This window comes from Delphinus delphis, chromosome 1 (genome assembly GCF_949987515.2).
Source record: "Delphinus delphis chromosome 1, mDelDel1.2, whole genome shotgun sequence".
Taxonomy (NCBI): domain Eukaryota; kingdom Metazoa; phylum Chordata; class Mammalia; order Artiodactyla; family Delphinidae; genus Delphinus; species Delphinus delphis.
This window is the reverse complement of record NC_082683.1, coordinates 182,546,011-182,573,584: the sequence shown is the minus strand read 5'-3', so window position 1 is coordinate 182,573,584 and position 27,574 is coordinate 182,546,011. Positions and strand designations below refer to the sequence as shown.

Below are 27,574 nucleotides of genomic sequence, written 5' to 3'. Positions count from 1 at the left end.
CTCTTGAGACAGGGAGGCCGGGAAAGAGACAGACTTGGTCTGGGCGGTGGCGGGGTGGGGGGCGGGTGTTGTGTGTATGTGTAAGGGTGGAGGTCCGGGAGCTGCTAGACTAGGTAAGAAGTGCTAGGCCCAGGGCTCTTGGCCCTATAATCTCTTTGATGAGGATCAAAGCTGGCTTGTCTGCGGAGCCATGGGGAAGGCCAAGGGGGTGCAGAGCCAGAGGAGGCGACTTTCAGGACCTGGGGCTGTGGGATAAGGGGAGAAGGTGTGCGTGTGAGCAGACCCCGAAGCCCCACCCCAGGCCACCCTGGAGTCTGGCCCATCTGCCCCTGAGCTCTGCACCGAGACTCCCAGGCCAGCCCCTCCAGCCTGCCCCGTGATACGTTTATCCATAAATCCCCTCGTAGGATAAGGACTCTCTCAGCTCCGAGGCTGGCCTAGGGCCCTGCTTCTACCTGGGGCCGGGGTTTGGGGGGGACCCTGGGGAGAGCTGACCTGCCCCAGGCTGCAGAAATATAGGCCTGACCAGTGGGGGGAGAAGGGGAAGGGGTGGCTGTTAAGAAATGCCAGTTGGCAAAGCTGAGATTGGGGAAGGAAGCCAAGTCACGTGGTGCATTTAGTTAAGACCCTTTCAAGCCCCCAGCTCTGAGCCCCCAGCCCTCGGGGAGCCCTCAGGGTGGCCTAACCCCCTTCCCCCTTATCTTTGCCTGGTTTCCTTAAGCTTCCTTCCTTAGTCTGCTAGGGTGGGGATGGGGGCTCTGCCGGTTCCACATCCATCCCTGGACACTGCAGGGTCAGGCAGGGGCTGGAAAGGGCATGGGGCGCACCAGCCAGGGGCCCCGGGACAGTCAGATGGCACCCCTGCTCTCTCGCTCGGGTTCTGTAGCTGCAGGTATTCCCCTGGATCCAGGCTCCTCTGAAGTCTCAGTGTCCGTCTAAATTTTGAATCAAGAGAATCGGTGGTTTGGGACAAAGACACTGAAGACAGAAAAAACTGAGTGAGGGTGGGGATGCCGTGCCTCAGAAACCCCCTTCCCCGCCCCCTGCCCCCACTCTGGTGGAGTCCAAGGCCAGTCAGGGCCAACCAGTGCCGCCTGTGGCCCCTCCTGTCCAGTTCACAGACCTGGGAAACTGAGGCCCAGGCAGGGCCTCCTGTGGCCAGTGGAGACCTGAGAGTCCTGGTGGCGGGCTTCTGCTGCAGAAATAGGGCTTATGTCATCACCAGGAAGTGCAGTGTAGTAACCGCAGGCCCCGGAAGCGTGCCCCCCACCCCGCCCCAGCCAGCCTGCCTGATTGGCTCTCAGCCTTTGAAGACCTCATAGAGGGGGGTGGGGGCAGGGGCTGAGGAAGTGGCAGAGGTGACATGTTCCTGGCACCCTTATTCCTACAGCTGTGCGGGCAGAGGGCAGGGCTGGGGCCCACGAAGTCGGTTACTGGCTGGGTCGTGGGGCCCCATTTCTGTTTCTCCTTCTGGGCCTCAGTTTTACCCACTGTAGAATGGGATCAGCGCTTTGTGCTGGTTTGGCCATTTGTGAAGAGGAGCGGTTTGGATGCAGTAGAAGGTGGCCGGTCCTTAAAGGGTGACTCTTGAGAAGCGAAGTGCGAATGAAATGTTTTAAAAATAAGCCTTTGGGCTTCCCTGGTGGCGCAGTGGTTGAGAGTCCGCCTGCCGACGCCGGGGACAGGGGTTCGTGCCCCGGTCCGGGAGGATCCCACATGCCGCGGAGCAGCTGGGCCCGTGAGCCATGGCCGCTGAGCCTGCGCGTCCGGAGCCTGTGCTCCGCAACGGGAGAGGCCACAACAGTGAGAGGCCCGCGTACCGCAAAAAAAAAAAAAAAAAAAAAGCCCTTAAAGCGTATCTAAGCGGTGTCTCTCTAGGTTAAGCCACAGTGACTGTTAGGTAGAAAGAGGAATTCACCTCCAGCCCTTGGATTGATTGATTGACGATTGATTGCAGGAAGCTCGCTGTGATGGAAGGACTGAGCAGGGAGGGCGGGGCTGGGCGCTGTCATTTCCTGCACGCTCACTGAGCGCCAGGTGTCACGCCTGCGTTGTCCCACGGAAGCCCGCGAGGTGGAGATGGGCACAGGCTCACAGCCGTAAATGGAGGCGTCTGGATTTGGACCCGGGGCACCCTTGCTTCCAAGCACGTGCTCCTCACCCTGCTCCACGTGGCCTCGTCATCCGGCTGCTGATTCGCTCTTTCTGGGCACCTCTGTGCCTCCGTTTCCTCCAGCCCTTTCCACACGTCATGGCCGTGACCGCGAACGCGGGAAGGTACTCGGGGAGGCACACAGGGCTGCGCAGATGTGGCGGGTGAGGCCGGCTGGGCCTTCTTTGTGGGCTGCCTGTCCCCACGTGCTCCTAGTTTGGGGGAGTTCCTCCCCCCACCACTGGGTGGGAGCCACCCTTCTCCCCTTTCCTGAGATTCACACAGCTGCCCCTGGAATTTGTTTTCCTGCCTGAGTGCCACCTCGCCACCCTCTAGGGAAGTTCCAGGACAGCCAAGTCTACACCCACCCCCACCCCAAGTGTCCGTGGGCTCCTGTCTCTCTCCTTTAACCTCTAGCCCAGCAGCTCCTTAGGGGGAGGCGGGGCCCTGAGAGGCTGCCGGGCTTCCTGCTGGGGCAGGGATGCTCGGCCTTGACCCCGGGGGCTAATTCTCTGTCCCAGGGGGATGGGGCAGTGGAGCTCAGTGGCAGGGGCCACGGAGCCCACAGCCCGTGGCAGCACTGTTGGCTGCAGCGTCCTGTCCTCTGGAGCACTCCCTCTCTCCCCTTGGCTGCTCTGCGGGTGGAAGGGATGGAGGGCCACGGTTCCCCATCCCCAGACCCCCGGATGCCTGAGCCCCTACCCCTCTGCCATCCTCTGTGGAAGCCCGCCATCAGAGTGGTGGCAGAGGCCACCAGTCCTTCCTCTAGGCCGGACTGGTCCTTCCTGAGGCCGGAGTTAAGGTGCCCCGAGGAGAGCCTGGCAGGGCGGCTGGGGACCAGGGCCAGCGGGGTGGGGAGAGGCTCAGGCCAGGCGCCTGTTGCTGTGCATTCCTCAGCAGGGGAGTGTCCCCAGGGCCCAGTCCCCACTGAGCTGTCCCCCACCAGATGCAGATGCCGGCACAGCTCTGGGCTCTGCCGCGTCTCCTGGGAGGTCATGGGAAACCCCTGCCAGATGCCCCGGGATGCCGGAGCACAGCTGAGCGGGCTTCCCTGAGCTGGGAACGCCCTCTGGCCAGGCCCTGAGCTGCCGCTCATAGGCTCACAGGCCTGCAGACTCGCGTGGCCAACAGCAGGCAGGGGCCTGTGAAGCTCCGGATCGGGTCTGGCCGCCCTCGGCCCCTCCTCGCTCCAGCTCCTGCCCTCCCAGCCCCTCCACCCGCCTGCTTCCTCCCCCGGGCCGGCTTCGGCTGTTCTAGGGGTGCCTGGGCCCAGCTGAGATCCCGATGCCCTGGGGGGGTATGGATAAGACTCCCCGCGCCCTCCCCCATTGGACGGCCTGTCTGGGCATTCCTCAGAAGGCAGTGGCCAGAACCCTGGATGAACAGAGAGAGAGAGAGAGAGGTTAAGGGCATCCTCAGGAGGGAGTAGGGTCGGTGTGCGGAACCCCAGGTTTCCTGTAGGTTCCCTCTGAGTGTCTGCACCACTCCCTGTGCTCCCGGGAAGATGTGTGAGGGCAGAAGTAGGCAGAGGGGGCTGACAGACCCCTTTCACCAGGCTGAGCTCTGTAAACCCATGCCCTTTGACCCCGCCGCACAAAGCCTTCTTGTTTGGGGGTTCAGAGCCAGTCTTTTCCCTGCAGCAGCCTCAGGAAGGCTGGGCTGGGGAGGGTCTGGGAGGCCAGGAGAAGGGCCGGCGGGGGGACACCAGGGCCCTCTGGCTGTCCCGGGGCTCCCCACACTGCACCCCTGCAGCTGAAAGGGCCAGCACCCCAGGCTGGACCTGCCACCCTGCTTCAGAGAGGACTGGCCCCCACGGGAAGACGCTTTGCGCTAAGTCGGCTAAAGCCCCCGGGTGTCTGGGAGGCAGACTCCCCAGAGAGAGCAGGGATTTTGCTTCCAGCCGCCTTCCCGGAGCTGGCAGGCTGCCACGGTGGGAGGAGGAGGGAGAGGAGAGGACGCCTGGTAAAGTGGGTGCGGGTGTCCTCTTTCTGCCGCGGAGGGAGGTGGGCGCCGTGCTCACGCAGGGAAGCAGCCTTCTGCGTCCTCGGCCCCCTGCCTCCCCTGCCCAGGCCTTGGCTTTCTTCACTACGGAATGGGAAAATGCTTCCCCAGCAGACAGCTCTCAGCCCTGCTGGCAGCTGGCAGCAGGATCATCTTTCTCCAGCCCACCTCTCTCCGCGCCAGGGCTGCTTAGAGGGTGAGGCCAGACTGGGCACAGTCAGGCTCGGTTTGAATTTCACCTCCACCATTAGGAGTGTGTGACTTCGGGCTTGTTCAGATTCTCCTTTCTGGGCCTCAGTAAAGATGGGTCTTTACACATGACATGTGTTCATGCATGTAAAGGGGCTCCACGCATAGGTTCTCAAAAGATATTAGGCACTGTCCTTATCAGATGAGGCTCGGGTGGTGTCAGTGACCATGATTCCACAGGAGGAAGGCTGCACATTCTTCCAGGCTCCCCTTCCCAGGGCTCCACAGCCTTTGCAGGCGGGAAGTTCCTTCTGCCAGCTTATCTGAATCCCTCCCGCTGTAGCTGATTTCCCCTTTGGTCTGGCTGTGTCACTGATGGGGACGAGGTGATCCCCGGCAGGTCATGGCATGGCTGAGTGATCTGGTGGGCCAGGCAGACAGGAGGTCCTGGGGCTCCTCTCAGTGTCCCCTGCCACACACACACACACACACACACACACACACACACACGACGGAGGCCACGACAGCCCAGCTCCAGATGAAGCCATGCACGCCGACTGTGGGCTGGCCTGAGGAGGGGAGGCCGTGAAATCTGGGCCACCTTGGGAGCAGCACACCCCAAGACGGGGCGCTGGGTGTCCTTACTTCTCTGGGCCTCCCTGGGCTGACCCACTTGCCCAGGGGCTCCTATTCAGGGTTCCAGAAAGGTGTTAGGGGGTCCTGAAGGAGAAAAGAGCAGATAGGCTTATATCCCTGGGGCTTTTTCCAAAGGGACTAACTAGTCACATGGGTGACCGTGGCCATCTGAGGGGAGATTCTCTTCCGGGTCTGTGGTTCTCAGAGACTTCAAGGTGAGGCCTGAGAGGGTGTCTCCCAGCCTGGAAGCCCCCAGAGTGACATTACTCACGGGTGGGCAGCTGCATGCGGGCTGGTTCTCCCTCCTTCTGCACTGAATCTTCAGGCCCACAGCCAGGAAAGGTGGTCTTCCTAGAAGACGTTGTTACTAATTAGCTGTGTGACCTTGAGCTGCGTTAATTTCTCTCTCAGCCCTCATTTGTAAATTGGGGCGGGCGGGGGGGGGGGATACCCCCCTTAGAACGTGTGCAAAGTGTGGCAGGTACAGCGACCAGCAAAGAGGCATCTTACTCCCTAAGTGCGGGGTTATTACCTACTGGGGAATTGAGTCAGCAGAGATGTAATGGGGTTCCAGGTCCCAGCAAAAAAGGGTGTCAGGAATCAGACCATACACCACAGCTGGAAGAATCTTCTAGGATTCTGGAACAGTTCTTGGTTAGTTATCTTAATATCACGGCCTATTACCTCTTAGAGAAAAGTAAGACTTCTTCGAGGGGAAAGAGCCTGGGGGCCGCATCCCTAGGAATTCTGGGCAAAGATTTGGGGGCAGGTCAATGAGGGATCAGAGGAGGGACCGGAGGCAGCTGATCAGGCAGGACGGATTTTACCTGAGAAGCTGAGCTACACCCACTGCCCCTCCCCCAGCCCAAGGTTACTGGGCGGAGCCCTGGCCGATGATTGGCCGGCTTTGTGTGATGTCGCCGAGGACTGGGTGGAGTGTGGGGCTCCGGCCGGCTACCCTTTGAGGGAGGGACTTTTCCTCCTGGGCGGTATCAGCATCTCCCGGGCCTGCCTGTCTCCCCTGTCCGCCCCTTCCGCCCTGTGCCGGCTCCCCGAAGAGCCCGGGGACCGCTGAGCTCAGCGGCTGCCGCAGGCCTGGGCTCGGGCTGGCGGCCTCTGTCCCCCGCCTGGAGCATCAGCCTGCGAGGGGGCGGCCACGAGCGCCCGCAGTCCCTCTGCGCCAGCGTGTGTGGACAGATACTAAAATCACCAGCCACAGCCCCCCAGCCCCGCCCCGCTGCGCACCGAGGACCCTGGGCCAGATCCCGCCTCCGAAGAGCTAGCACCGCCCCTTTCTCCGCGCCCCCGCCCCCTCCCACCGCCCTCTCTGCGGGTTGCCGAGTGGCGAATAGACCGGGCTCTGTTCTGGGAGATTCCGGGCCTTTCTTAGTGGGGCCGTCCGCCCGCCCTCCCCCTGCAGGACCTGGAGAAGGGATGGGCAGGTTTGGGGGGGATGGGGCTTGGGGTGAGGTGCCCATGGGTGACATTCAGGGGGGTCTCTGGACAGAAATGATACTGGACGTTGGGTCCACAAAACTTTGACAAAAACAGGCAGCACGGTTTGCCAACTTGAGTTTCCAAACATTGCATTAAATCATGATCTCTATTGATTACTGAGTTTTTTTCATGTTCCCTTAAATTTTGCACTTGAGGCGAATACCTCACTCACCTCACCCCGGCCCTGCATCTGGTCCACAGCACGCAGCGTCCATGGTTTACTGGCAAGACCCTGGAACCTGGTTCCCACCCCTGACCTCCCGCCCGCGCCCCAAGGGAGGAACAGGGCTGGGAGTGGTGTCATCCTGCCATCCTGCCACCCTACATAGACGGAAGCAGCCTCCTTCCCCTCATCTGGGGCGGTGATGCTGGCGGAGGGCCATTAGCTCTCAGGGCAGCCCACAGTAGTGACCTCACCCCAGGCGGGGCCGGGACAGGAGCTGCCGGAGGGGAGGGCGATGGAGTTCTTAGAAAGTTAAAGCTGGGAAGAGGTCGTCCAGATGACACAGGAGGAAGCGGGGGCTCCTGGACCACAGGAGGATGGGGCAGGGGCTTGTCCACGGACCGTCTTTATCTCCTGCCTGCAGGGCCTGGGTTCAGATTCTCCACTGGGCAGGGTGTGGTGGGCAGGCGCCCCAGGATGCCCACCCCCGCTGGACTGTGCCTTGAAGCTGGGTGCCGGAGCCCAGCCTGGCGCATGTGTGAGGCTGTGGTAGGACTCCCCCCGGCTGCCTCCTGCCCCTAATGGTGATGCGTGGAGGGAGTTTATATATCCACCTAGACATTGAGTTTCCCGGGCAGGAGGCAGCTGGACAAGTGGAGAAGCCGCAGGCTTCAGACTCCCAGCTTCCCTGTATTTACTGTGTGTGACTCAACTGCTTCAAGCCTCGACGTTCCTCTCTGGACAATGGACGTTGAAATCCCCAGCTCATCACCTCCCTTAAGTGAGGTGGTCCGTGGCCGGTGCCTGGCCCAGCACCTGCACGTGGAAGGCACCTATGCAATCTTCATTCTCTCTGCCGCCATCTCCGCTTACTCATTCAAGGCCCATTCCTGGGACTAACACACTCCCCTCCTCATCCAGGTCAGTGGCTTTGGTAACTAGTGACTCATCCTGGGCCCGTGTCCTCTGTCCCCCAGCTGGTACCCCATTCTCTCCGTAGCAGTACTCACCCGTCATACCTGCCAAGCACACGGGTGCGTAGAATGGGGCTGGCTCTCTGACTGCAGAGCACCCCACACCGGGATGTGCCAGGCTCTGGAGGGTCCCAGGGTGAATGCCTGGCTGACCCCGCGACACCTGGGGTCCCTCCTCTACGCCCTGTCCCCTAGGCTGCTCTTCCGGCCGCCCTCTTGGTCTGGGGGCTGGTGGGTGGGGCAGAAGCTGGCCCCTTGTCAACGGACTCTGCCCGGCAGGGCTGCTGCTCCCCTCCCCTGCTCCCACTGGCTCCCGGGACCCTGATTCAATTTCCTCCAATCACCAGCATTGCCATCTGCCTGTGGTAATTAAATGGTGTTTGAACCGGATCCAGAAATCCCATCGCAAGCAGCCCACGTGGCAGGGAGGGTGTCTGTGGGAGCTGGAGGGGCCTCAGAGGCTGCCCCCCGCCAGGCCCCTCGTCCCCCTGGGAGCCCTGGACACCCTGGGCCCCCCGGGCCCGAGCTCCTGGTTTCCCGCCTGAGGCCCGGTCCCCTCTGAGGTCACTGCCTGGCACGCTGGGCCCTGCCCCTCAGCCACATGAAGCACGGGAGCATCGAAGCAGCAGAGCACGCACCGCCCGGGCTCAGACCCTGCTGCCCCTGCTGCCTGCGACTGGCCGGGCGCCATCTATTTCCTCGTCCACGGTGGGGACCACAGCGTCCCCCTCGGTGTGGTCGTGCGTGTCAGCCGCCTCCACCGGCGGTGTAGGTGGGAGCGCTGCAGCCTGGGCGTCTTACTGGCAGGTCAGGTTTCTGGTCTGCAGGTGCAGAAAGGATGGGTGGAATCCACAGCTCCCTTCCCAGCCAGAAACCAGTCTGGGAGAGACTGAGAAGCTAGATTCTCACTTCAGCCTGGCCCGGAACGGCTGGATGAGGGGAGCGGGTGGTAGACTCCTCGGATGTCCGGACCTGGCAGCCTCCATGGTGCGAGGACCTGTCCACACCTCAGGGGAAAGGCTGCTGAAGGAAGGCCACCAACCATGGGTGTGAACTGGACCTGGGGTTCTAACCACCTGCTCCCCCGGCCTCTTTAACCCCCTCGCAGCAAAGTGCAGGTAGCAGGCCCAGGTGAGCACCTCACCTGGCCTGCAGTTCTGAGGGGCCTCGGGGGCTGGACAGCCGGGGACAGGGACAGGATGGCGGCTTGGAGGGCCCGCCTCTGCAGCGAGGCGCCCCGAGGTCCTGGACGCCTGCCGGCCTGGCCCTCGCACTCTTTTCTTCTCTTGGTAAATGTTGGCTTAGGGAGAGGGATGCTGACAAGTAGCTCATTGTGAGAGGCCGGCAGAGGGGCTGGCTTTGTGAGCCCATGAGCGCGGAGCCTACCCCCCGCCTTACTTTAGGCATCAGGAGGCGCTCCCCGCCAATCCCGACACACGCATGCTCACTGACTCACACTTGGTTGCCATGGGGACCTCCTCCGGCAGTGGCTGCTTGGAAGAGGGGAAGGGGCGGTGCATGGAGACGGCCCTGTCCAAGGCTGCGCCCCCCGCCCCTTAGCCCTGATGCCGCTTGCCTTCCTCTTTAGCGGGGAGCCCCCAGGGTCCGGGATGCGGCCCCTTCTGTGGCTGGTGCCCCTGCTGGAGGTCCCTGCCTTTCTCCAACTTTTGCCTGGACCTGCTCCGCAGGGCTGTGCCTGGTCTGGCGCCCTTGGCTCCCTGAGAGGAAAGAGCTTGTGCCTGTGACTGTTCCTCCGGCATCCGGTAGAGGGGGCGGGTCCTGAGCTGCGGGATCCCTGCAGCCCCCGCAGGCCTGGGCAGAGACGCAGGTCCCCTGTGGAACGTAGCCCCCGGGGGAGCAGCCAGGCCTCGCCCTTCCTTCCCCTGCCTGGTCTTGGGCTTTGCCTCCCCAGAAGGGGGCCAGCTGCCTTCTCTCCCCCGCTCCGTGGGACAGACTCACGCGCTCCAGTCGGGAGCGCGTGCTTTCATGTCAGTCAGACCTGTCACGGTCCGTTACACAACCTTGGGCAAGTCATTTAAACTCTCCCAGCCTCTGTTTTCTCCTCTGTAGAATCAGGCAAATCATACATCCCTCGCCGGTTTATGGTAACGAATACATGAATTCATTTAGGTAAAATGCCTTTAACGTAGATCGGATACACAGAGTGCTCACAAAATGTTAGCAGCTGCTGCTTCGGGGGGCGTCGACGTTACTCTTGCCGTTATTGTTAGCGTAGTATTACAAAGCTGCCCTCATCCTAGGTTTCCTTCCTTCTCCTCCCGCTTGTGGGGCAGGAGGGGCCTGGGGGGGTGGAGGCTTGGTGGCAGGACGGGGAGGACGGTGGCTGCAGTCCCCCCGCAGCTGGGTCTGACCCAGGACTCCCCCCACCCCGGGCAGGATCCGGCCCCAGCTGTCAAAAGAGAAGATTGAGGGCTGCCACATCTGCACGTCAGTCACCCCGGGGGAGCCGCAGGTCCTCCTGGGGAAGGACAAGGCCTTCACCTATGACTTTGTGTTCGACCTGGACACCTGGCAGGAGCAGATCTACTCTACCTGCGTGAGCAGGCTCGTGGAGGGCTGCTTCGAGGGCTACAATGCCACGGTGCTGGCCTACGGGCAGGTAAGCTGCCTCCTCCCACCCACAGCCACTGCTGCCCCGGGCTCCCTGTCTGATGGGAGACAGAGCCGCGCTCAGAGCAGCTGAGACGCAGCTGCGGTTTTGTGGTCCGAGGGTGCTGCTGCGTTGCTGGCTGCGGCTTTGGGACCAGGCCGGGCAGGGACCCAGGCTGGGAGGTAAATGAGGGGGACGCAGCCGGGGTCCGGGGCTCGCTGGCGCCCCCAGGGTGCTGGGTGCCACCCTCCTTCCATCTTCGCCCACGCAGACGGGGGCCGGGAAGACGTACACTATGGGCACCGGTTTCGACGTGGCGATGGCGGAGGAGGAGCAGGGCATCATCCCGAGGGCCATCGCGCACCTCTTCGGGGGCATCGCTGAGCGCAAGCGGCGGGCACAGGAGCAGGGGGTGGCCGGGCCCGAGTTCAAAGTCAGCGCCCAGTTCCTGGAGGTACCGTGGCCTCATGGGTGGGCTGGAGGGAGACGGGGGCAGCAAGGCCTGGAAGCTGGGCTCCCCGCCAGGGCCGCAGGAAGAGCCTGGGGAGCCGGGGAGGCATCTGCATGTGACGGAGGTTCCTGCTGTGGAAGTATCCCCGCCAGAGCCGGGGGGCCACCTGGTGGGACACTGAAGGGGCTTCCTGCCTCAGACGGAGCTTGAGTCAGTGAGAACCTGTAGCATCTCTTCAAAGCCTGACTGATTACAGCTCCGACACGTACCAGATGTGTGCCCTTGGGCAAGTCGTTTCACCACTCTGCAAAATGGGGGTGATGACACCTACTTCGTAGGGGTTTCAGGGAATGATGAGGAAGCACCTGCCCAGCACACGGTGAGACTCTAGTTCTCGCCCCTTCTGGCCTCTGCTGGGCCCTCCCCAGCCTCAGAGCGGCCTGCCCTGTCCCTTTCTGGTTGAGGTCCTTCCTGACCCTCTGAGCCTTTCCTAACCCCAGAGCAGGAAGGTCCTCCTGAGGGGCCTTTCTGGCATCTGGCCCTGCCTCTCCCTGGGAGGATGTCCGGGTGCCGAGCCCAGGGACCGTGGCAGCTGGGGGCTTTGGGGGTGGGGAGGGGGCCTCTGGCCTACCAAGGGGCCTCTCAGAAGCGTCTCCAGGAAGGCCGGCGGGCCTGGGTGCTTCCCGTGAGGCCCGGTGTCCCCAGGCTCCTGCTCTAGCGCACCTGGGCCGGGCAGCTCCAGCCCACGGACCCCCGGCCCTGGGACGTTTGCTGGGTGTGGGGCCACCCTGGGCTCAGTCTGCACCCAGGCTGTCCTCCGGGGGAGAGATGTGGCCCCAGCCATCCCCAGGTCTCGTGATCCCCCCCCGCCACGCCCCCCGACCCCGGCCCCAGCGTGGCTCCTTCCTGGGCCTGCAGCGTGGCTACTTTCCCCTAGGGGACCTGTACTGTAGACTTGAGAGTTTCTCTTTATTCTTCTGGACTTTTGCTTCTGATAAAGAGTCTGCCTCCGTGTGTGTGTACATGTGTATATATGTGTATGTGTGTGTAGGCATGTGCGTGTGTCTGTGTCTGTGTGTGTGTTCGTGTGTATACGTATGTGGAGATGTGTGTAGGGGCATGTTTGTGTGAGGCATGTGTATATGTGTGCATATGTGTGTAGGTATATGTGTGCATATGTGTGTGTGTGTCTGCGTGTGTCTGTATGTGTGTGTGTGTGTCTGCGTGTGTCTGTATATGTGTGTGTGTGTCTGCGTGTCCTATGCTGTGTATTTCTATAAGCTTCCTCATCTCTTTGTTTTTTCCTTTCTCCATCCTTTTGCCATAGAAAGGCCCAAAGAGCAGTTCAGTACCTAGAAAACCCATGCCAAAGGGTGACCCACAAGGGGTTAAATGATGCCATGCGTTTGTCCCGGCAGACAGACAGACACCAAGGCCCCCACGTCTGCACCGGTCCCTGCCGTTTCCTCTTCCCCTTCCTGTGGGGTATTTCTGTCCCTTTAAGGCCATCAAAGCCTCGGATGTCCGAGGGCTGTGGCCTGCCCCTTCCCCCCTCGGGATTCTGTTGGCCACTGACCAGCTGCCCCATCCCTCCTGCTCTCCAGCTCCAGCCCCCTGCATGGTGCAAACGCCAGCAGGTGAAACTTTCCCTGCCAGCAACTCCAAACACAAGAGTGTGCAAGCCTGAGACCCTCTGAAATGGGGTGCTGCTCCTGGCCAGGCCACCTTCCGTGGTGGCACCCCCAGACTGCTCTCCATCCCACATTCCTCAGCCCCCAGGGACCATAGGGATAGGACAGGGCGCTGCTCAGCTCTCCACTGAGTTCCACCCCCCTCCCTCCTGGAGCCACACCCCCACCCCCCTTTCCCGCCCTGTAACATCCCAGGCTCTGCCCCAACCACAGTCACATGCTGTTCGTCCACGTGAGGACTCGAGTCCCCTTGTCCCCACCAGGTCCTTAGCCCCCCACCAGGGCTGAGCACTGGGTGCCACTTCCTTGGGGAGCGGAAGGGCTCTCAGGATAGCTCTCCCCGGGGCCCAGCTGCCCTACACTGTCCAGGGGAAAGATCCCGGAGCCAGAGCCCAGAGAGGACCAGGGGTGGCCAGGTCGCCTCCCAGAGCCTGGTTTCCACACCTGCAAAGCAGAGCTGGCCTGTGACACGAGAGAGAGCCCCCGGGGCCCCTCCGCACCCACCTGCGCCCAGCGGCTGTCTTCCGCCCGCACAGCTCTACAACGAGGAGATCCTCGACCTCTTCGACAGCGCCCGCGACCCTGACGCCCGCCACCGCAGGTCCAACATCAAGATCCACGAGGATGCCAACGGCGGCATCTACACCACGGGCGTCACCGCCCGCCTCGTCAGCTCCCAGGAGGAGGTGAGCATCTGAGGAGCCGCCCGGGGGCTGGGGGCTGGGGGCCGGGGGCCGGGCTTTGCAGCCAGCTGGTCCTCACGTCCGCACTCCCCAGCTGATCCAGTGCCTGAAGCAGGGCGCCCTGTCGCGCACCACGGCCAGCACCCAGATGAACGTGCAGAGCTCCCGCTCCCACGCCATCTTCACCATCCACGTGTGCCAGATGCGCCTGTGCACCCGGCCCGACCTGGTGAGGAGCCCGCGGCGGCGTGTCGGAGGGCGGGGTGGGGACGGAGCCTGCCGGCTTGCGGACCTTTCTTTTTCTCAGGCGGGGAGAACCGGCACGTGCACGCAGTCAGATGCGCTGTGTGTGTGAGCCCCCCAGCCACGCTGCACCCCGAATCCCGAGGGCAGGGGCTGAGAGCAGAGGAGCCCAGGGTGGGCGGGGACCGGGAGTCACACGCCCGCTTCCCTGCAGGTGAACGAGGCCGTGACCGGGCTTCCCGACGGCACCGCTCCCTCGGGCGAGTATGAGACACTCACCGCCAAGTTTCACTTTGTGGACCTGGCGGGCTCAGAGCGGCTGAAGCGGACGGGGGCCACAGGCGAGCGGGCCAAGGAGGGCATCTCGATCAACTGTGGCCTGGTAGGCAGGCGGCGGTCAGCCCAGCTCAGCCTCAGACCCTCCCCAGGCCCCCCTCGGGCCGGCTACTGGCCGGAGCCCCGTATGTCACTGCTGTTGGGCCTCTGGACCTTCCCCCTCCCCCTGTCCCCGACTGCCTGACGTCACCAACCATCACACATCTGCCTTTAAACCCTCAGGGAGCCTGAGGGCTGCTGGGGTCAGCGAGCCGCTGGTCCCACCCCCTCCCTCCCTGGGTGCTCTCGAGCCAGCACCGCCTGTGGTCTCCCGCAGCTGGCCTTGGGCAACGTGATCAGCGCCTTGGGGGACCAGAGCAAGAAAGTGGTGCACGTGCCCTACAGGGACTCCAAGCTCACCCGGCTCCTCCAGGACTCGCTGGGCGGGAACAGGTACCTGCCCACCACCCCAGGGAGGGGCAGGGGTGAAGGCGCAGGGGCACACTGGTGGGAGGGTTGGAGGCAGAAGGCCCAGTGGACAGGGGGCCCTCCCGCCCCTGTGGGCCGCAGGCCTCGAGGTGCCCGTCGGCCACTACGGTCAGACCCAGCTTTCTCATCTGCACAGCAGGGAGGGATAGTCCTAAAGGAGGTGCTAGAGCCCAAAGGGGAAAATAGACGGGGGCGCTAAGGACACACACAGGGCCATGATTTCGGCGATGACACATCACGGCCTCCCTCGCTGTGGTCACCACTGTTGGGGTGGAAACCTGGGCTAGGTAGTCCGGATCCCCACGTCCCAGGTTCTGCCCAGGCCCTTAGGGCTTCCAGGCGGGAGCGGGATCTGCTCTGAAGTGATGCTCCTGGGCCGGCCATGCCCTCGTCCCTCACTCCCCACCCCACTCCCCCATGCTCCCCAGCCAGACCATCATGATCGCCTGCGTGAGCCCCTCTGACCGGGACTTCATGGAGACGCTCAACACGCTCAAATACGCCAACCGAGCCCGCAACATCAAGAACAAGGTGGTGGTGAACCAGGACAAGACCAGCCAGCAGATCAGTGCGCTGCGGGCCGAGATTGCGCGCCTGCAGATGGAGCTGATGGAGTACAAGGCGGTGAGCGGGCCCCCCCCCAACCCGGCCTCCCCGCGCCCTGGGCATCGCCATGTGCCAGCCGCGGCGCCCAGTGCCAGGCTCACCTGGTGGGTTACCTGCGCATACGAAGTTGGAGCCCTCAGGGCTTAGAATATAAGAGAAGGGAGAGCACACCCCTGCTTGCATAGATCTCATGTGTAGGGCAGACGCTCTGCTGGGGTTTCCCGTCTGCTGAATATGCCGTGTTGGACCAGGTAAGACTCTAGGCTGCGGCACAGAGTGAGGAGAGTTGATGGGGACCACGTGAGTGGTCCAGCGTGCCTGGGGGATGCTGCAGGAGAGGGTTGGCCCTCCTTGCTCAGGTGGTCAGGGAGGGCCTCATGGAGGAGGGGACCTTTTATGTGGATCTTGAGGAATGAATGAGACACCAGCAAAAGGAAGTGGAGCGGGTGTCCTAGGATGCCAGCAAGCCACGTACAAAGGAACAGAGACAGGAAAAACGAGTGCCTTCGGGGGTGCGTCCCATTCTGTGCGACTAAGGCAAAAGTCGCCAGCTGTGGCCCCTGGCCCGAACCTAGCACACAAGTGGGTTTTGGTTTGACTCGCCTTTTGCTTTAAAAGAATGCAACGTAGTTGTCATGCGTTCTGAAAATCAGGGAGTTTCCGTTTTCCTTTAAAAATCTGAAGATGTGATGATCTGGCGCTGAGCTGGCTGGAGTGGCCCAAGTGGCTGCGCCTTGTAGACTGAGGGCGACTCTGTGCTCCAATCTCCACCCCTCCCTGTAGTCTCACACCCAGACTGCCGTCCTCCTTCGTGCCACCCACCGGGGCCCTTCGGGTTCCCACCCTCGGGTTCGTGTCTGGGGAGGCGGGAAGGTGAGCAGTAGAGAGGGAGGTGGAGTGAGAACACAGTGGCCTGCAGTGGCTGGTCACAAAATGTGGACTTTTTGTTGTCACTGGGGCCACGGCAGGTTTCTGAGCGCTGGGAGGTTGGCAGGGCCGCCTCGCCGAGGGAGGGGCCGGGGCTGGGGTGGCGGGGAAGAGTATCATCACCCCCCCCCCGCCCCTGACCCCTCGCCCCGCCCCTCCTCCCAGGGCAAGAGGGTGATCGGGGAGGATGGCGCCGAGGGCTACAGTGACCTGTTCCGGGAGAACGCGATGCTGCAGAAGGAGAACGGGGCCCTGCGCCTGCGGGTCAAGGCCATGCAGGAGGCCATCGACGCCATCAACAGCCGTGTCACACAGCTCATGAGCCAGGAGGCCAACCTGCTCCTGGCCAAGGCCGGTGAGTCAGGAGCACCAGGCTGGCTCCGGCACGGGCAGGCTGGGCCCTCCGCCCCCCACCCAGCCCGGGACGTGGGGCGTGCAGGGCGGCGTTTTCTTTCTCTGAAAATGTGATCATATGTACTGTCCTGTGACTCCCTTTCCACTTAGCATTACGCCGTAGGGATCTTTCTGTATATTTTTAAAAATTATTATTATTTTTGGCTGGGTTGGGTCTTCGTTGCTGCACGTGGGCTTTCTCTAGTTGCGGCGAGCGGGGGCTAGGCTTCGTTACGGTGTGTGGGCTTCTCATCGCGGTGGCTTCTCTTGTTGTGGAGCATGGGCTCTAGGCGCACAGGCTTCAGTAGTTGTGGCACGCGGGCTCAGCAGTTGTGGCTCGCGGGCTCTAGAGCGCAGGCTCCGTAGTTGTGGTGCACGGGCTTCATTGCTCTGCGGCATGTGGGATCTCCTCGGACCAGGGATCGAACCCGTGTCCCCTGCATTGGCAGGCGGATTCTTAACCACTGCGCCACCAGGGAAGTCCTGGGATCTTTCCGTATTAAAAACATACAAGCCTACTTAATGCTCTTTAGCTGCACAGTGTTCCATATGTGATGGCGACGAATAATTTATCATAACAGCCTCTATTGATGGATATTTGCCTGTTTCCAGTCTCGCCGTTAGCAGCTGCGCCTGTGTGTCTCTGCGCCCACAGACAAGTCCCTCTTTGATAGATTCCTCCTTGAAAAAGGCCCTGTTGGAGGAGACAGTGATATAAGACCACCAGCTTGGAGCTAAGGTCCTTGCTGTACTTATTATCTTAACTGTTCTTCCTCCCTGCCACCCCCTCAGGAGACGGCAGCGAGGCCATCGGTGCTCTGATCCAGAACTACATCCGGGAGATTGAGGACCTGCGGTGAGTGAGCCCCTGCGCACCTGAGCGCCCTGGGGCCGAGGCAATGCCGCTCACCCGCCCCCCACCCTCCCTTCCACAGGACCAAGCTCCTGGAGAGCGAGGCCATGAACGAGTCCCTGCGTCGCAGCCTCTCTCGGGCCTCGACCCGGGGTCCCTACTCCCTGGGTGCATCCCCGGTCGTCCCGACCGGCTCCATGGAGGATGCCGCTGAGGTCATCCGCCGAGCCAAGCAGGACCTGGAGAGGCTCAAGAAGAAGGAGGTCAGGCAGCGGAGAAAGAGGTGAGGGGAGGCTCCCCCCAGGACCCTGTGTCCAGCAGGGGCTGTGCGTACCCCGGGTGGCCTGGGGACTCAGTGGGCCGGTCTCATTTGTGGGCAGAAGCCTCCCACCTTCCTCTGACGCTGGACTTTCCCCGAGGAGAGGGAGGGTGGAGTCCCCCCAGGGTTCATTCTGAGCTGGGGGCCAGGGAAGAGCAGTGGATCCCTGCAGAACCGGAGCCCAGCCCCATACAAGGCCCTAGAGACGAGGCGCTCTTGCCCCCTCATCCCCCCGCCCCACCCACACACTGAAGGCAGGTCAGTACCCTAACCGGTCCACCCTTCACTCCTGGGCAGCCCAGAGAAGGAAGCCTTCAAAAAGAGGGCAAAACTCCAACAGGAGAACAGCGAGGAGACCGATGACAATGAGGCCGAGGAGGTGAGGGTCCCCCGCCCACCTCGGGCCGCCCCCATGTCCCTGCCGGGGTGCGGGTCGCCATGACGTCCTTGCGCCGGGGAGGGGCTCCTTATGCCTCGCGGTATCTGACTGGTCACCATGTGACGTCCATCCTTCAGCCCCTCTTCCCAGCTGGGGGATGGGGGCGGGAGGCTTCCAAAGAGGGGCTCTGCCCAGGCTGTTGGGAGGCGTGGGTGGGAGGCCCCGCCAGCACCGCGCACCCTGCACTCCCCACCCTTCTGATGGCGCCTGGTGCCTAGGAGGACGAGGAGCCGGAGGAGAGCGGCCGTGAGGACGAGGACTCGGGCAGCGAGGAGAGCCTGGTGGACTCGGACTCCGACCCCGAGGACAAGGGTGCGTGCGTGCGTGCGTGCGTGCTCCTGGGTGGGGCTGCCCGGGGCGGGGCTGCCTGCCACGCAGGCGCAGAGAAACTGCTGCGGCGCGGGTGTCCCGGCCGAACTGAGACGTGAGACCAGTAGTAGCAGAAACAACAGGGACGCGATGGCAGCAGCAAACTCTCACTGAGCGCCCGCGGGTGCCGGGCACTGAGGTGAGCTCTACCCTTCACGGGCCTGGCCTCTGCATCCTCACTACCGCCCTGGACGGAGGTGTTAGGTCTCCTCCCTTTGTCACCACTGAAGAGCAAGCTCACGAGGGTTGGTGGCCTCCCCGTGTGGGAGATGCAGAGCTGGGCCTTGGACCTAGGTCTGGCTGGTTTGCAGCCCACTCCTCTAAACGGGACGTGTGTCCCTCAGCTCTGCTCCGACCCAGAGTCCTGCTGACTGCTCTGGGTCCTCTCCCTCCTCCAGCCCTGCTGGCTCCCAGGTCGTCCACGGCGAGTGGGCATCAGCCTCTGGGGCACAGCAGAGGTGGGTGGGACGCCTGGTCCCCCCACCCCCCAGCTCCCTGGCCCAGGCGCGCACTTCCCGGGCAGCTCTTTAAGGGTGTTGCCACCTGGCAGCACCTTCCCACCATGGGACGTGTCACTTCCTCTCGCCACTGGTCACTGAGTGGTCACGGCTGGCCAGGGGAAGGCCCGTCCCCTCCACCAGGCCCCTGGCCCCCGGCCCCCGGTCCAGCCTGTCTCTGCCCCCACAGAGGTGAACTACCAGGCTGACCTGGCCGACCTGACGTGCGAGATCGAAATCAAGCAGAAGCTGATTGACGAGCTGGAGAACAGCCAGCGGCGGCTCCAGACGCTCAAGCACCAGTACGAGGAGAAGCTGATCCTGTTGCAGAACAAGATCCGGGACACGCAGCTGGAGCGGGACCGCGTGCTGCAGAACCTCAGTGAGGCCCCGCCCCGCGAAGCCCCGCCCCCGTGAAGCCCCGCCCCGTACCCGCCACACACCCCCCTCCCCGGGGCCCCTCCCCGTCAGAAGGGCACCACCGGGTTACCTTGGCCTCTGGGCGGGGCATTCTGACCTTGGACTGTGTGCACTTAGACCCACAGTCAGAAAGTTCTTGTGTCCAACTCTGGTCCCTTTGCTACGTTCTCAGTTTATCATTTCTATTATTTTTACCATCGCCTTAAGTATTAGAATCCTGTCTCCAGGCCCATGAAGGTGAACTCCCTCAGCCTTTCTTCCTGAATTTGCTCCTTGGGTGTCTCCTTTGATCGCATTTACAAGTCTGCTTCTCACAATGTTATCTTCCTTACATGGCTCTCAGCCCCTTCATCCCATGACTCACGCACTCATCCACTCGTTCGTTCACTTACTCAGCAAACATGCATTGAGTGTGTCTTGCAGAGGGTCCTTGTTCTAGATGCTAGAGATTTTGGGACGCACGTTCTAGTGGGGAGAGACAGACGTAAATAAGATAAGTGGCAGATCCTATAGCATGGCCGGGGGTGATAAGTGTCATGGAAGAATGCAGCAGGGAAGGGGGCAAGGTGTGCTAGGGAGGGGGTGGGCGTGTTGAGAAGGATGGTCGTGGGAGACTTTGCTGAGAAGCTGGCATCTGAGCAAAGACTTGAAGGAGGTGAGACAGTGCTGGAGAGAATGAGTGAGGAGAAGAGCATTGCAGGCAGAGGGAACAGAAGATACCAAGGCCCCGAGGCAGGCGTGCACCGGGCGTGTTGGTGGCATGACGAGGGCCCCGATGGCTGGAGTACAGTGAGAGGGGACACTAGAGTCAAGGAGATCAGAGGATAAATGTCGGACCAGGTGTGTCAGTCATTTTAAGGATTTTTGTCTTATTCTCTGAGGGACATGGGAAGTGTGGGGTTTTAAGGGGTGTGATGTAATTTTTTTTTTTTTTTTTTTTTTTGCGGTACGCGGGCCTCTCACTGTTGTGGCCTCTCCCGTTGCGGAGCACAGGCTCCGGACGTGCAGGCTCAGCGGCCATGGCTCACGGGCCCAGCCGCTCCGCGGCATGTGGGATCTTCCCGGACCGGGGCACGAACCCGCGTCCCCTGCATCGGCAGGTGGACTCTCAACCACTGCGCCACCAGGGAAGCCCTGTGATGTAAATTTTGAAAGCATTCTGGCAAGGTCGCTTTGGCTGCTGTGCAGCGAAGCAAAAGTGGAAGCTTGAGACCAGTTAGGAAACTCTTATAAAGGTCCTGGTGAGAGATGGTTTGGACAGGAGGAAGCGAGAAGTGGTCGTATTCCGGATCCATTTTGAAGGTGGAAATGAAAGCCTTTGTTGATTGGTTGGTGGGGGATTAAGAGAAGGGAGCCAAAGATGCCTCCAGGGAGGGAGCTTCTGGAAGGACGTGATGAGATACTGAGATGGGGAGGACTGCTGGGTGACGGGGTGGAGGTCGAGGAGGTGGGTTTGCATCTGCTAGTTTGCCATGTCCCTTAGACGTTGGCAGTTCAGGTAGGAAAGGTCAAGGGTGGAGAACCAGGTCGCTCCTTCTCCCCGAGCCCACTCACTCTGTCTTCTCTTGCTAACTCTTCCCCGTCCCACTGGTCCCGGCCCTTTCCTCCAGTCACGGGTCAGAACCGAGCCAGCGGGAGTGGTCCTCAGGCCCCTCATGGCAAGCTGACGGGCAGGGGCTCAGAGATCTCAGGATGAAATCACCCCTTCAAGGTCCCTAGAATGCCCTTGGGTGTCTAGTCCGAGCCCCTCCTTGTTCACACGAAGGAACGGGCGGAGGAGGGTGTGACTCGCCCACGTCACGCGCCGACACTGGAGCCCAGGCTGCCCGGGCACTGGGGCCCAGGGACCTGCGCAGACCCTGCCCCGCTGCACGCAGGTACCATGGAGTGCTACACGGAGGAGAAGGCCAACAAGATCAAGGCGGACTATGAGAAGAGGCTGCGGGAGATGAACCGGGACCTGCAGAAGCTGCAGGCTGCGCAGAAGGAGCACGCGCGGCTGCTCAAGAACCAGTCTCGCTACGAGAGGGAGCTCAAGAAGCTGCAGGCCGAGGTGGCCGAGATGAAGAAGGCCAAGGTGGGGTCCGGGGCGGGGGCTGGGGCGGACGGGGGCGTGGCCAAGGTGGAGCGGGGGCGGGCCACAGTGGAAGTGGGGGCGGGGCCAGGGTGGAGCGGGGGCGGGACCGAGATGAAGGCGTCAGAAGGGGGCTGGGGGGGCAGGGGTGTAGTTTCAGGCCTACTTACCATGTTAAAAATAATCATTGCTGTCAGCGTGGCTGCTTGTCTTGACACACGATATTGCCTGTTTCAGCCCCATCCTGGTCCTGGACCCGGTCCTCTTAGTGCGTTGTCCAGGGTGAAAGCACCTTTACCCCTGGAGGGGCAGGGGAGGGTCCCCAGGGACCCCGCCCCTCACGCAGTGCACGTGAGGCCTCCCACCTGTGCCACATCTGCCTATTCTCATAATAATAATAATTACGTAGTGATGATTGGATGTGGCTCTCCGCCAGTCCCCCAGCACCACGACCGCACTGGGTCCCGAGGTGGAGCTGGAGAAAGCAGCTCAGGTGTCACTGCCACTTCCTCGGAGAGTGACTCCCGCCTCCTGGGGCAGCGCTGGGATTCAGACTCAGTTCTCTGCCGCCACCCTTTTCCAGTTGCCGTCGTCCGGGGCGCTCAAGTCTGGCTCCTGTCTCTAGTGCCTCCCCGTCCGGCTGGGTCCTCATTCCCTCCTGGGCCCGCAGATCCGTGCTGCCTTTACGTCCTCTGTCCCCTTGGCTGCCTGGTCCGCGTTCCTGCCCTGGCCCCAGCCCCCCATGTACCCCAGCTCCCCACAGCCTTGTGCCAGGCCCTGGGACAGGACCCCAGTGAGCTGCAGACAGCTGGCCTTGGGAACAGGTCCCACAGAGGGGACCACCCGGTGCCGTAGTAACTGCGTCCTCACCGCCCGACTGGGCTGGCGTTGACCGGTGTGCGGCGGAGAGAGATGATGCTGTGATGATGCGGATGCTGACAGGTGGACCCTCAGCCATCAGGCTAGCCACCTCCCCTAGGCAGGCTCTGTCCCCAGCCGCGCCTGGGCCACACATCCAGGGCCCATCAGCCTGTCCAGGGTGGAGAAGGGGCAGTCTCGCTCTGCTCAGACTGTCCGTCCTGCACTGGCCCCAGGGAGCTGGTTTGCCCCTGGGACCTCCACCAGCAGATGCTGATCCGGGCTGCAGGAGGAAGAGGGGGACTTGGGTCGGCGGGCGCCCTCTGGTGGTAGGAGGGAGGGACCAGGGCCTTGGTTGTCCCCATTTGGAGGCTGCACTGCACACTCTGCAGCTCCTGGAGCGTTCTGGGGGCTCTGCCTGCGTCCTAACTCTGTCTCCCTGGAGGCTCCCTGGCTAACACCTCTCGAGGTGGTCCTGGCTGGTGCCGGCCGGCCGTCATCTTAGCGGGAGGTGACTCTGCTGTAGATCCGTATGAGGGAGGAGCTTTCTATGGCTCTGAAGCCTGAAAAAAGAATACAATAATGCCCAGGATCTGTGTGAGGGACAGAGGGTCCCTGCGTGTTCCCGGGTTTCAATCTCAGCTTGCTCAGCCCTTCAGCCGGGGGCCCTGCTCTGCCCGGCTAACTGTGCTCTTGTGAACCTAGGAAAGAGGCTGAAAAGAGCACCCTTGGGCTGTCCCAGGGTGCCCAGCAGGGGCCCAGGGTTCCTGTCAGAAGCACCGAGGGCAGCCGTCAAGGATTCTAACCAGATGCCGCGAGAGCCAGTGCCCAAGACCCTGCCACCACAGTTCAGGGGCAGGCCCTGCGGTTTACAGAGGTGTCCTAAGGAGAGGAGACACTCAGAGCAGTGCTGGCCTCAGGTGCCGTGCTGTCACCTGCCTGGAACGTTCCCACCCGTTCTGAGACCACCACCCCTGTGGTGACCTCCCTGGGACTTGGCCACACAGGCAGAGTTGGACAGATGGACCTTTGTCCAGAAAGACACGTTCCTCCCCGGGAAGGCTCTGGCCCCGGCTCCGTGAGGGCCGCCGTCCCGGTGTGCATGCAGCTCCCTGTGGGCGGGGCTTGCGTCCGCTTCCAGCCCAGGCTTGGCTTCTCTTGTCAGCCCCAGCCCTTTGGGGGAGCATTTGTTCTGGACCCCCAAAGGCCCAGCAGCAGGGAGCCCTCCTCGTCTCTGTAGCTTCCCCCAACACAGCCTGCCTTCTGAGGCAGAAGCCACCGCAGTCCTTCCAGCCTCCCTCCCGGGCCGTTTCCTCTCTTAACTGTCCTCAGGACAGGCTGGTGACATTCCTGGTGTGTCTGAGGCCTCGGTGGCAGAGGAGGGACAGCCCGCACCTGATTCTCATGGCGCCGTCCCATGGAAGGAGTCTGACCCCTGTGCACTTCGCACTCTGTGCTCTGGGGCCAGCGGGGTGGGTGCTCCAAGGACCCAGCGCACGGCTCCCCATTGTGCCGGGTCCCCTCTGGCCTCCCAGATGATGCTCTCTGAGCCTTTGGCCGGCCCTCCGAGAGCTCGGCTCCAGGCTCTGTGCTTGGTCGCCGGCTCTGCTCTGACCTTGCCTGGTACCATCCCCACGGCCATGGTAAGAGCTGGATTTTGAAGCAAAGCGACCTGGGCCAGGAGTCCGGCCATCCCTTACTGCTTTTCTGACTTTAAGTCATTTTGTCTCTCTGAGGCTCCTTTCTTATTTATAAAATAGGAGTGATAATGCCTGTCGTGTTTGATCATCATGAGGACGGGGCTGGGCATGTAGTGTGGGCTCAGTAAATGATGCTGGTTTTTATCGCCGTCACCGTGAGAACCTGGCCTGGGAACGCGCCCCGTCGGCAGCTCAGCTGCGGGTGGGAGAGAGGACGCTGCTCCGTCCAGGCAGGACCACTTGCCTCTAGCAACTTAGGCTGGTCCCAGAATGTCTGGGCACTGGCAGCGGCTCTGCGTGAGGACCACCAGGGGCTGTGAGCAGAGCACTGGGGGCCGTGGCTGGACCCTGCAGAGTGGTCCCATCTGCACGGCTGGGCCGGCAGTAAGGCCGCTCCCTTCGGTAGGTTGCCCAGGTGGTGGGACACCTTCGACTCCTGTGGACAACGTGGGGCCAGACCCCCTGAGGCACTGCCACCTGGTGGCTTCCACCCCGGCCTGGCATCCTCCGAGCCAGCCCCTCCACGCAGGGCTCGGGCCTCCCCTCAACCCCCCCCAACCCCCCGCCCCGTCCCAGGTGGCCCTGATGAAGCAGATGCGGGAAGAGCAACACCGTCGGCGGCTGGCGGAGACCAAGAGGAACCGGGAGATCGCACAGCTCAAGAAGGAGCAGCGGCGGCAGGAGGTGAGGGCACCTCGAGGTTCCCCGGGCCCCCGGCCCCCCGCATGCCTGGCCGCCCCTTCTGGCCACGCGGGCCTAAGCGGTGACGGTGGTGCTTTGAGGAGAGGCGCAGCCCTACGCGGGAGGGCAGGACGGCCGCAGGAGCCCAGCCCAGTCCTTGTGGGCTTCCGAGCCAGGCCTCGAGCCCACCGCCGGGTAGGACCCTGCCCAGGTCACCAACAGCTTCCAGCCCTCTGCTCCAGCCTCCTCGCCCATGGTGGGGACAAGAGGCCGAGAGACGTGTCCTCGTGGAGAAAGAGACCCAAATGCTGGGTCCCCTTTACCGGCGAGTTTTAGCTGCACAAGGCGCTCACCTCCAGGGCCAGCCCGGGTGGAACGGGCTTAGGGCCCGGGTGTAGACCCCACCCTGTCCTCTCACCCACAGTTTCAGATCCGAGCTCTGGAGTCCCAGAAGCGGCAGCAGGAAATGGTCCTGAGGAGGAAAACCCAGGAGGTGAGCATGGCCCCTCCCCCACAGCCCCTGCCCTGCCCCCCTGTCCTGAGAGCACCCCCCTGTGGCCCTGGCTCCCTCTGGCCACGTGCTGACTTGGGGTGGCCCCCGTGGGATGGCCTTTCTCAGCTAGAGTGCTGAGGCTGAGGGGGTGGGCTGCAGGCTCTGGTCCAGATGCCTGCCGCAGTGGTTAACTTTTCAAAAGGACAGGGAGCCTCTTTTGTGTCCATTTCACGTTGGAGACCCTTTGGACCTTTCTCAGTCCCAAAGCCAGGCCAGGACGGAGCGGCCCTGTATTCTCCTTGCCCCGCGCCCCAACCTGGGCCTTTCCGCAGGCTGGGGGCACCCTGTCCACTGGGTCCTGCTCCTCTGGGCCCCCAGGTTTCTGCACTGAGGCGTCTGGCCAAGCCCATGTCTGAGCGGGTGGCGGGCCGAGTGGGACCAAAGTCGCCCGTGCTGGACTCGGGCGCCGAGGTGTCGGCCAGCACCACCTCGTCCGAGGCCGAGTCGGGGGCGCGCTCCGTCTCCACCATCGTGCGCCAGTGGGACCACAAGATCAGCCACTTCTTGGAGAACCACCCCATGCCCACCGTGTCTGGCGCCCGCCCTGCCAGGTGAGGCGACCGGGAGCCCCTGGGGGAGGCAAGCGCCAGGGTCCCCTCGACCGTCGGCTGCAGGGGCTGAGGGTGGTCCTGCCCCCGCCCCTTTGCCTCTGCCCCCCCAGAAAGAAGTTCCAGAAGAAGGGGGCCGGCCAGAGCTTCAGCAAGGCCGCCAGGCTCAAGTGGCAGTCGCTGGAGCGGAGGATCGTCGACATCGTCATGCAGAGGATGGCCATCGCCAACCTGGAGGCTGACATGGAGCGGCTCATCAAGGTGCCCCCCAGCTCCCCCCACCCCCCGTCCCTCCTCCCTGCGGGCAGGGCCGCCGGCCTGGGCAGCAGCCTGAGGCCTCCTCCCTCCCCCCAGAAAAGGGAGGAGCTGTCCCTCCTGCAGGAGGCCTTGAGGAGGAAGCGGGAGCGGCTGCAGGCTGAGAGCCCGGAGGAGGAGAAGGGTCTGCAGGAGCTGGCAGAGGAGATCGAGGTGCTGGCGGCCAACATCGACTACATCAACGACAGCATCGGCGACTGCCAGGCCACCATTGTGCAGCTGGAGGAGACCAAGGTGCCTGTGGGCGGGGCAGCGGGAGGGCGCTGGGGCCCGGGGGCGGCAGCCCTGGTGACGTGGGCCCTCCACCTCCCGGTCCAGGAGGAGCTGGACTCCACAGACACGTCGGTGGTCATCAGCTCCTGCTCCCTGGCCGAAGCCCGCCTCCTGCTAGACAACTTCCTCAAGGCGTCCATCGACAAGGTAGGCCGGCGGCGGGCAGCCCCGGGACCCGCCCTTGAGGCGAAGCATACAGCTCCCGGCCGGGCGGGCGCCCGGCAGCGTCCCTCACAGGCGCCGGCGAGCACCAAGGCTGCAAAGCGGGCTGACGGCTTGCTGCGCGCGCGGCTTTAACGAGATGACGGGGCCAGAGGCTTGCCGTGGCACCTGGCACACAGCAGGGCCTCCAGCGGGGGCGAGCCTGGCATCTGGTGCGAGCCCGTCCAGAGTAGGGCCGGGCCTGAGCCCGCGGAGGTGGAGGGGGCAGCGTGTGTGTGTGTGTGTGTGTGTGTGTGTGTGCGCGCGCGCGCGCGCGCACGCGCGCGCTTCCAATGGGGCAACAGGAACAAACAGACGTGCTCCGCCCAGGAGTGGGGTCAGTGGCATCGTGCAGGAACAGAAGGCATCCCTTGGCCTGTGTCGGTCCCCTGTCCCCTCTGCCCGACAGAGCGCTGGCCGTGGGGACTTCCTTCCCCTGGGGTCTGTGCCTGCGGGGCAACTCGGGGAAGGGGCAGAGGGGCCTGGCTCCTCGACCCCTCGCCCGCCCAGGGAGCTCTCGCAGCTCTGCTTCGCCACTCGGGAGCGTGTTCCTCCGCCGGGGCTGCGGCGGCCCGCACCGCGGACGGGGGGCCTAAACAGCAGACGTCTGCTGCCCCCGGTCCTGGAGGCTGGGGTCAGAGATCGAGGTGTAGGCGGGGCGGGTCCCTCTGAGCCTCGCTCCTGGGCCTGTAGACTCAGCTTCGCCCTTCCTGAGGTCCTCCCTCTGTGTGTGTCTGTGTCCTGATTTCCTCCTCTTATAAGGACACCGGTCACAGGGGTTAGGGCCCCCTCTCGAGACTTCATTTTAACGTCATGCTCTCCTGAAGACCCCGTCTCCAAACACAGTCCCGTTCTGAGGTCCTGGAGGTTACAGCACCTACATATGCGTTCTGGGGATACGATTCTGCCCATGACGGGGAGTGTGCCCCCCAGCGTGGATGCGGGGGAAACTAGGGGGGCTGGGGGGTGCATCACAGGTCTGCGATGGGCACAGGCTGGGGCCTGGGAGCTAGCGGGGAGGCGTCTGGTTGGGAGCAGATCCTGGGAGGGCAGTGACGGGGGCCCCCCAGCCCCAGGCCAGGAGGGGTAACCCCAGGCCTCCCCGCTCCCTGCCCTCAGGGGCTGCAGGTGGCCCAGAAGGAGGCCCAGATCCGGCTGCTGGAGGGACGGCTGAGGCAGACAGACATAGCGGGCCCCTCCCAGAACCACCTGCTGCTTGATGCCCTGCGCGAGAAGGCCGAGGCCCATCCCGAGCTGCAGGCCCTCATCCACAACGTGCAGCAGGGTACAGGGCGGGGGGCAGGCCTCAGGGCCCCCAGGGACCCCCGGGGCTCCCTGCCTCCCCTCAGAGACCCTCCCTCCCCCAGGCTCCCCGGAGGCCGCAGTCCGATCCCAGAGGGTGAGGGGTGGGAGGGAGGGGGAGGGCTCAGTGGGGCCTCACCCCTCGGTTCTC

At 63.0% G+C, this 27,574-nt stretch overlaps 1 protein-coding gene across 1 annotated transcript in view; it reads left to right on the top strand.

Annotated features, from left to right (window-relative positions):
- The window catches only part of KIF21B (kinesin family member 21B), a 44,825-nt gene that overhangs the window by 3,130 nt on the left and 14,121 nt on the right, over positions 1 to 27,574 (top strand). The window contains 21 exon segments of the mRNA XM_059998807.1: positions 10,010 to 10,232; positions 10,495 to 10,677; positions 12,902 to 13,051; positions 13,143 to 13,277; positions 13,506 to 13,673; positions 13,944 to 14,059; positions 14,524 to 14,719; positions 15,794 to 15,983; positions 16,814 to 16,877; positions 16,957 to 17,157; positions 17,491 to 17,572; positions 17,851 to 17,944; positions 18,689 to 18,880; positions 20,796 to 20,995; positions 24,127 to 24,234; positions 24,656 to 24,724; positions 25,103 to 25,335; positions 25,446 to 25,593; positions 25,687 to 25,881; positions 25,966 to 26,067; positions 27,241 to 27,406. Coding sequence (XP_059854790.1) covers positions 10,010 to 10,232; positions 10,495 to 10,677; positions 12,902 to 13,051; positions 13,143 to 13,277; positions 13,506 to 13,673; positions 13,944 to 14,059; positions 14,524 to 14,719; positions 15,794 to 15,983; positions 16,814 to 16,877; positions 16,957 to 17,157; positions 17,491 to 17,572; positions 17,851 to 17,944; positions 18,689 to 18,880; positions 20,796 to 20,995; positions 24,127 to 24,234; positions 24,656 to 24,724; positions 25,103 to 25,335; positions 25,446 to 25,593; positions 25,687 to 25,881; positions 25,966 to 26,067; positions 27,241 to 27,406 — 3,215 coding nt within the window.